Genomic DNA, 8,942 nt, shown 5'->3' on the forward strand with positions numbered 1-8,942 from the left:
CAGGGAGACACCCGGAGGGAGACACCCGGAGGGAGACACCCGGAGGGAGACACCCACAGGGAGACACCCGGAGGGAGACACCCACAGGGAGACACCCGGAGGGAGACACCCACAGGGAGACACCCGGAGGGAGACACCCACAGGGAGACACCCAGAGGGAGACACCCACAGGGAGACACCCAGAGCGTGACCTCGGCACCCGCAGGGGGAGCGTGGGCGGGGGTGGACCTGGGCCTCTGTGGGGCACTTGGGAAGAGGTCATCCCTCTGTGGAGAGGTGGCCTCCTCTGGAGGGGACTTTCTCTATTCCCTGACATGGAGCTCTGGCGGAGGCCACATGTTCCTCTCTCCCAAGCCAGAACACTTGAGTCCAGTCCCAACTTGGCCTCCCCATCTGTGACCTGGAACCAGACACATGTTTGGGGGCCTCCATCTGCAGACAGGTGAGTGACATGAGCAGAGGGGCAGAGTGGGTAGAGGACTTCCAGGAACGGCCCAGCGCTTGGTGGGTGAAAAGCAGTTCCTGGAGAACTTTTGTCCAGCTGAAGCTAAGGTCAGAGGGTGCGGTGGGGGGACAGGTGGGGGGACAGGTGGGGGGACAGGTGGGGGCCTGAAGCACTCCGCATGAGGGCACAGACCCCTTCGCCCGGAGGGGCAGCTGGCCTCAGCTAGGACAGGAGACTTCCAGGTGAGTGTGAGGTGTGGCGGGCGGGGAGGGGAGGGCCGTGGGTGTCCGGAGGGCGTGGTGTGACAGGGTGCGCGGCCTGCGAGTGTGGGTGTGCGGTGCCCTGGGAGTGTGTTGACCTGAATTAGCTGGTTTGAAAACCTCATGTAGAGTGAGCTGAGGGCCTGGGGTCTCGGGGGCCCTGGGATTCTTCCTCTGGCTTCCATTTTCCTGAGATGTCGCTATAGCGATAAGCTGGAATCACCCCGAGTCCTCGTCTGCCCATCATATGTCCACTTCCACTCTTGGCGAAAATATTCAAAGGGGACAGTTTGAATGGAGGGCAGGTGGCCAGCCTGCCTGTCCACGCATCTCCATGCCTGACACCAGGAGTGAGACAGCCCTTGGCGGCCAAGCGTGTTGGAGGCGGTCAGGACGCCTCCAGGTTCTTCACTCCTGTTCCCTGGGAGGTCCTGGGGCAGAGGGCCACCAGGCCAGCCTCTCACTGTGTCTGTCAGTGGTGCTGAGATGCATGGGCAGCCCTGGGTCCCGGCCAACTTCCTGGGGCAGCCAAGGGACCCACGGAATGTGCCTTTCGAATGACACGTTCCCATGTACAGATGTGTCTGCGTGGTGGGGCAGAGAGCAGGGACATGGTGTGCTGGAGGGCTCCTGGGCCCAGGGAGAGGTGGGGAACCTTGCAGAGGAGCTGAAGCTGTCTTGGAGGGCAGAGGCCCCCATGGCGAGGGCTGTGCAGGCCGGGGCCCTGTGCGGTCACCTGGCTGGAGCCCCCAGAGCCGCATACGCGAGACACAGCTCACTCCCTCTGCGGCCTCTGAGGCCTCCTGGGCCGGGCCCACACTCACCGTCCTCTCCAGGCTCCTGAAGATCTCGCGGGCCTCCTCGAAGGAGCACTGCTCCTCCTTGCACTCCCTCTCCAGGGAGCCTGGCCGCAGCTCCTCCAGGAGGGAGTTGGCACGCCGCTGCCTGTGGAGGACACTGTGCGCTTCCTCCTGGGTCACGAAGACTGAGAGGGAGCCCGTGAGCACGGCCGCCCCCAACCCTCCAGCCCGTCAGCAACAGGACCGCCACACTGAAGGGAGCCGAGGTCCTGCTGTCCTGAGGGCTTCCCTACAGAGAGCCACGCACCCAGGCCGGGGGATCTGAGGTGGGTGGGCTTCTCCTGAGGGCTGGGGACGGCCACATGGCACCGTGTTCATGGAAGCCACTCTCACACACCCTCCCTGTTGAACCTGAATGCCCCACAGTTAGGACTTTATCTTAAGGAAACGCTCAGTCTTGTAGAAGCCTAAGCTGCAGGGACTGGGCGTACCAAGTCTGAAGGCCACACCCCGGCACCCAGTGCTGCGGTCACACTGTGCTTAGGAAGACGTGACCCTGAGGGGAAAGATGGTAACATAGCACGTCCTGCCCTCGCCCCTCGGGGTACACGGAAGTATCCCGAGTGTGACGGGCATGCGCGAGTCCTGCTGGGCTTCTCACAGGTGACAGACGGTCCACGTCCCTGTGGCTGGGCTGGGGAAGTGTGGGGAAGGTGTGGGCCGTTCCAGCACAGGGTGCCATTTGCAGCAGAGACAGGTTTGGTGTAGGCCCGAGGCACCTCCCAAGCCACACAGCCCTGGGCGTCCTGACCCCCTGTGCCAGCTCCCCGAGGCTGGGTGCCTGCCTCACACTGGGCCTTCCTGGCCTCTGTGCTGCACCTCAGCTGCAGACCTTTGCCCTCCCCGGGCCTCCCACGCACCTTCCTGATTCTCCCAGAGACCCCAGCAGCTTCTAGGAGGTGGGTGGGTGGCTTGGGTGGCCTGGGCCCAGGCCTCAGGGCAGGCTGTGAAGGCCTGCACCTCTCTCCTGACGGGGAGGAAGGAGGGGTGTCGAGGCAGAGTCACCCTCACCAGGGTGCAGGTGATCCCAGCAGTGAGGCTTGCGCTGAGTTTGAGGCTTCTCTGGGACACCAGCAGATGCGGGAAGAGTGAGAGGAAGTGCCGGTGGCTGGTGTGGGAAGAGCCAGGCCAGGGAACAGGGGCAGCTGGGGAAGAAGCCGGAGCAGCAGACACCAGGTGCCCCAGCTAGCCACGCATCCGAGGCTTTCTCCCCTGAGGCCTCAGCGCCCGCCCGTGTGGGCTGTGGTGGCAGGCCACCCTGCTCCAGCGCCCCACAGATGCATCCTACCCGGGACCCAGGAGCTCTGCTCTGAGCAACCGCTCTCCGCTTGTCCAGCTTCACAGGCAGGACCCACGAGCACCCAGGAGAGCACCCTGCTCCTAAAAGTTTCTTGAAAAATGACCAGCCAAGTCTGCCCTGTGGCGCACACCTGCCATCCCAGCGACTTGAGAGGCCAGGCAGGAGGATCACAAGTTCCAGGTCAGCCTGGATGATTTAGTGAGGCCAGTATCAAAATAAAACATTTTCAAAAGGGCTGGTGATGTTGGACAGTTGTAGAGGGCCCCTGGGTTCAACCCTGATCTCACAGAGAGGGAGGGAGAGAAGGAGGAAGAGAGGGAGGGAGGGAGAGGGAGGAGGGAGGAAGAGAGGGAGAGAGGGAGAGGGAGGGAGGGAGGCAGACTGAGTAGCTGCTCCTCCGTGCACCCTGGGCACTTGCACACTTGCTTTTTGGCAGTGTTACCAGTGGCCGGCAGACGCCTGTCCAGAGCAGAGGCAAGGCTTGGGTGGCCTGGGCCCAGCCCTCAGGACTTGCTGTAAAGGCCTGCACCTCTCTCCTGGGAAAGCCCTCCCAAGAGGACATACCTGCAGCCAGGGATCCCTGAAGTCCGAGCAGAAAGCAGAGGAGGGTGAGCCCGTGGGAAGCCATGATGAGCTCAGCGGCTCCCTGCTGTGGACGTCCAGAGGGGACAGGGAGCAAAGGGCAGGAGCTGGGCGGAGGAGGGGAGGGCAAGGGCGCCTGAACCCCAGGCCAGGAGCGGAAGCCCTGGTGCCCAGCAGGGGGAGAGGACAGGGTGCTGGGGAAAGCCCTGGTTCCTGGCAGAAGTGTGAGTTCAGGCCTGCGTCTGGCAGGGGCGCCCCAGGGGCACTGCAGAATTCAAGGCCCTCGGACCCGGGACAGTAAGTGAAAACTACGCTGTGTCGCAGTGCTGAGAGGAGCAGGCCTTGGGTGAGGCCAGAGGACTTGGAGAGGGGCTGGGGAGGCCCAGGCCTCTCAGAGGGCGAGAAGCTGCTCTGCCCAGCACCAAGCCTGTCTCTGCTGCAGAGGGCACCCTGGCTGGGACGCCACACCTCCTCACACTCCCCAGCCCAGCCACCAGCCAGATTTCTGAGGATGAGGGACTTCCTGGGATAAAGCTGGCTGTTCCAGCAGCTCCAAGATCTAAGGTCACCCATGCCTCCTGGTGTCCAGTGGGCCTGGGCTGAGGGCAAAGGTCCTTTCAGAGATGGGCTCCTGCTGATGCTCCTTCAGAGCTGGACTTCCCTTGGGTTGGCCCTGACTTGACCATGTCCTCCCTGCACCTGTGGTCATCTCAGCCCTCAGAGCAGCTGCTCATTTGGGATAAAACGCACGAACTGTCCAGCTCAAACTCAACCCCTCCTTTCCCTGGCAGATTTGTGGGGCTGGGCATAGGATCAGATCCTTCATGAACTTGAAAAACAGGCAGATTATCAGGCTCTGATTGCCTTGAGATAGGAGCGATTTATTTAAAGACACAAAAGCTACACTTTAAAAGATGGACAAAAAGGCACCTAGGCACAAAGGAGTGGGGGTCCACGGGAGGAGTGGAACAGCAGCCCTGGGCCTGTCCCCTGTGTGCGAGACCAGTCATAGGGTCCTGTGCCGTGGGTCCGATGTGGAAGGGAGACCAAGCAGACAAGACCCTGAGGGTCCAAGTGGAAACCTCCACTCTTGGGTCCTCAGGAGCCGGGGGCTGGGACAGCCACAGGGAGGCTGCCTGTTGTAGCCTGCTCAGGATTGCGCTCTCCACGCCTGCGGTGGCTGAGCTGGCTCCCTACTCCACCTAGAGGACAGGCTGGCAAGCTCGACCCCTGGCCCCTGGCCCATGCCCAGAGCCGTCCGGGCTCCACTGGGATCTGTCTTCTGCCACGTGCCTGATGGCTAGTTTTCTCATTCTACAAAGACTGCGCTGCTGGAGTTCTGACAGAAGTACCTTAAGTTTGCAGGCTAATTTGGAGGAGAATTGACATTTTGGTGACGTCGGATGCCCCCTCCATAAGCACCTCTCCACTTCCCTAGGCGTTCTCTCCTGGCCTATGGCATGTTGTGTTTTGTCCACAAGTTTCATCACTTGGCTGCTGTTGACATAGCGACTGTTTTCGGTTTGTTACTGCTAGGAATGTCTCTGGGGGTCAACCTTGGAGACTCGGCAGTTCTAACAGCTTCTGGGTTCTCCCGGGTTTTCTAGTTCCTCTCCACCCCCACGCCTCACTTCCTTTTCCTGTTGCAATCCCGTGTTCCCCGTGAAGGACCGCGAGCAGCGGAGGGCTTCCCTGTGTTTTGCCCTCAGTGGGGATGATTCTGAAGGATTTTGGGACATAAAGTTTGGAGGTGAAGATTGTTAGATACACTTTATTAGGTTAGGGAAATTCCCTTCTATCCCTTGTGTAGCCTAACATTGCGGATGACTGCTCAGTAAAAACCGTGTCCTGCACCCCTGCACCTGGCCAGGTTCTCCTTCAGTGTGTTAAAGCCAACTTTTTGAGAGCCCCATGTTTCTGCCATCGCACATCTGTGCCTTGTGGACACCCCTGCTTGGGTAAGTGTCATCTGTGCCTGTGCAGGGTGGCGCTGGGGTTGGAGCCCGGCCTCCAGCGGGGAGCAGGGCAGGCACACCTACCACCAAGCTGTACCCCAGCTCCTGGGACTTATATTTGTAACATACTGCTGGGATTCTGGAAGTTTTGTATTCATCTTCATAATTTCATGTTTTTCTTACATAATATCTGTCTTTGTGTACCAAGGAAAAATTGGCTTCAGGAATATTTATATTTTTTGTTTGAACCAGTTTGTGTAAATATCTTTATATGCCTAGAAAACCACCTGGTCTGGTACGATCTGGAGTTTTTTCCAACTCCAATTTAATTTCTTTGTTATTCATTCATCAACCCAAGCATTTTATTTCTTCTGGACTAATTTTTAACAATTTAGCTTTTTAAAAAGAAGTCTCCTATTTTATCTGTTTCCCAGCGTATTAGTAGGAACTTGTTCCTATGGTACTCTCAATTAAAAGCTGTTATTCCTTGTGGACCAAAGGGTCCGTCTTGTGAGGTTTTTGGGGACAAGCCTTTGGCTTTGGTCTGTTTGGGTTTTGTTGTTTTTCCTCCTTTCCTTTTCACACTTCTGATGAGTTTGCTGGACCTACTTTTCAGTTTCCTCAAATGGGTAACTTGTTAATTGTGTCACATAAAGCTTAGATGCAGTTGGCTGTAAAACCAATCTCAGCTGTGCCTCAGCTGCAGCCCTCAGACCCTGGCCAACACGTGGACACCCGTCCAGCTCTAGGGACCAGATCCCCATGATGTGGCCTTTCTAATCCAGGTCTTGGAAACATACTTTTACATTCCCAAATTCTTCTAAACAAATGTTCAATAGCAAATGTTTCAGGGTCTCCTTTAGCAGTTATTTGTCTATTCTAATAGCGTTCAGACCCCCAAATGTCTTCAAAACAAACGTTTAAAAGCTGAATTGTTAAAATTGGCCCAGAAGAAATAAAATACTTGAGTTAATGAATGAATAACAAAGAAATCAAATTGCTGTAAATGATCACCCTACCCACAGTCTTTTCATTGGTTTGTAGACACTTGGAGAATGTACCATGCCTGCTGAAACATGGCACTGCCTTTTCTATTTTTAAGGACAGTTAACAGTCTTTACAGGAGGAAGTAGCATCTCTCCCTGCCTGCCAAGGCTTGCTTTCTGTGTTTTGGGCTTATTATTGTTTGCTTAGGTGTTTGCACACTGTTCCTTGTACTCTAAGTGCCCTATTTCCATGGCTGTGTCCTCAGCATTGTTATGCTGCTTCCTCTGCTCCGTATTTTCCTGGTCTTCTTGCTTTCTTTTATTTTCGATCTTGGCATATTTTTATTCCAGGGATCCTTCATCAGTTACCTGCCTATCCAGTTCAGGGCTCTTCCTGTAAGTCAGCCTCCTGTGTAGGTCAACACCTTCCTCCCACCTTCTGTGGGTTGGGCCTCTCTAGATCCCATTTCATGTTTTCTGTTTACTGTGTTCCCTTCCTCTCTTGGGCCCACGACCTTCCTGCACTCTCCGCCACTTTGGTTTGAAGATGTGGGGTGTTATTCTGTAAAGGTACTCTCGGGTCACCTTCATGTTTTGACGTGTACACCCAGTACTACTTATCATCACCACAGCTGGACGGGGTGAAGCACCCAAGCTTCAAGGCCTGCGCTCCCTGGGTCCTGCGCTCCCTGGGTCCTGCCCGCCGCCAGCCTCTGTTGCCTGGCTGTGCAGGCCCTACACCATCGTGGGGCTCGGCAGGGCCGGCCCATGTTCAGAGAGCAGGCCGAGAGCAGGGGTTTCTGACGTTTATTGAAACTTCATCCATACAATAAAGAGCTCTGATTTTTAACTTTCATTTACATCAGCAGTTAAAAGAAAACTAACAGTCAATGAAACATGACGTTTTAAAGTGCCTTCATGAGGGAGAGATCACAGAGAGGGCAAGCCCAGAAGGAGCCGCGTCTGGACTGGAGATGAGGCGGACCACACTCCGTTTCCAAGTGTGCACCAGGAGAAGCGCTGTGGGTCTTCACAGGCCTCGTGCTTGATCCCCTCCTCTGGAGGTTGGCCAGCAAGGGCTCCGCGCACCACAGGGTGGGGAGGGCGCTTCACCTTGGCCACAGCGGGGCGGCAGCCCCCACGGCAGCAGGGCAAGGAGACAGGGAGGACTATAAAGTGACACATGTTCAGCAGCATGAGACCATAAATACGCCTTTACATCCAGATCGTATGTACACACACACACACACACACACATACCACACCTGCCCTCCAGGAAGTCTCAAGAGGACAGATTTGTTTCTGAAACACAAAAAGGGTTTGAAAAGCAGAAGGGTTTTGGTTCCAGTTCTGCCATGATTTGAACACAGGAGACCCCTGCACACATCACTCAAGGTGACCCTAACCACACCTGTGGACTTTCCTGCAAGGCCAGGTAGGTGGTGCCAGAGAAGGACTTGGTCCTGCCTGAGGCGCCAGCACACCTGTTCACTCAGCACAGTGGACAGGGAGCTCAGAGACCCCACAGAAACTGCATCTCTACACTGTCTTTAAAAACAACAAAAATACACTAATTCAGTGAAGCTCTTTAAAAAATTGAGAGTCCCCTTATTTTGTAGAAAAGAAGGTTAATATTTTGAATTAGAGTTTAAATTTTCTTATGAAATGAGGCCGATGCATGTAGAAGGACCTGGTTTCTTACTGCTTTTGGTTGTGAGACTCCACCTGATTTTATCCATGTGTGTTGTCTCACCTGTGACCAGGTGTGCTTCAAGGGGTGCCGGCATTTCAGAGAGTGCCCAAATCATTTAGTGATATAGACAACGAGCTTTGATGTAAACCCCAGTAACAAAAAAATAGTTTTATATCAAATACAGTATCAAATTATCATTTCATGTAAACACAGTGATTCTTGGTAAAGATTTGAGGCCAAAGTACCACAAAAAATGGCCACGGGATTAATCCCTGTTTTTTAAAAATCAGAAACTTATAAAAGACAAGAGTTCCCCAGGCCCCTCTCTCCGGCTGCTTTCCGAGGCGGCTCCCACCGGGACATTCCCACAGCAAGCACCAGACCAGGCGTCGGAGGCGCCGGCACCGAGGAGGGCGGCCGGCGCGCGGGTGAGGGGCTGTCCCCAGGCCCCTCCCCTGTCCTCTCTGCACCTTGCAGTGGCCCTGGGGCCTGGTCCTGGGAGCTGGCTTCTGCCCCGGGGGGCCGGCTGCTGAGGCCCGTGTCCCTCTGCGGCCGGCGGGTGCACTGGGGTCCTCCTGTGTTTGGCTATCTTGGAGCGCCGTCCCCTCCCCAAACTACGCAAGCCCAAGCAAAAGACGACCAGAGACTGCATGCGGGTCTGCGCGGGCGCAGGGCAGAGGCTGTCCTAGCCCTGGAGGTCGGAGAAGGGCGCCGGGCAGCCCTCGCTGCAGCTCGAGGAGTTGCTCAGCACGGCCGACCCTGGGCTCGACTCTGCGGGGAAACCGGGGAGACTCGGTGCGGCGGCGGCCCTCCGCACCCGCGCGTCAGACGGGCTGGGGCCGCGCCGCGGCAGACTCGGGC

At 56.4% G+C, this 8,942-nt stretch overlaps 2 protein-coding genes across 3 annotated transcripts in view; both read right to left on the reverse strand.

The window, feature by feature from the left end:
- The window catches only part of F7 (coagulation factor VII), an 8,071-nt gene extending 4,221 nt beyond the window's left edge, over positions 1–3,850 (reverse strand). Inside the window, exons 1-3 of the mRNA XM_048800995.1 lie at positions 3,430–3,850; positions 2,426–2,710; positions 1,442–1,690 (exon numbers count right to left, since the gene is read on the reverse strand). Of these exons, the coding sequence (XP_048656952.1) occupies positions 1,442–1,690; positions 2,426–2,710; positions 3,430–3,493 (598 nt within the window). The 5' untranslated portion in view covers positions 3,494–3,850. The remainder of the gene's footprint in view (positions 1–1,441; positions 1,691–2,425; positions 2,711–3,429) is intronic.
- Positions 3,851–7,179: 3,329 nt separating this feature from the next.
- Mcf2l (MCF.2 cell line derived transforming sequence like) overlaps positions 7,180–8,942 on the reverse strand; it is a 91,191-nt gene continuing 89,428 nt past the window's right edge. For both annotated transcript variants that reach the window (XM_048800599.1, XM_048800598.1), the window contains one exon: positions 7,180–8,942. This exon is cut by the window's right edge and continues 10 nt beyond it. In XM_048800599.1, the coding sequence (XP_048656556.1) occupies positions 8,767–8,942 (176 nt within the window). In that variant the 3' untranslated portion in view covers positions 7,180–8,766.

The sequence above is a fragment of the Marmota marmota genome, unplaced genomic scaffold, assembly GCF_001458135.2.
Source record: "Marmota marmota marmota unplaced genomic scaffold, marMar, whole genome shotgun sequence".
NCBI classification, from domain to species: domain Eukaryota; kingdom Metazoa; phylum Chordata; class Mammalia; order Rodentia; family Sciuridae; genus Marmota; species Marmota marmota.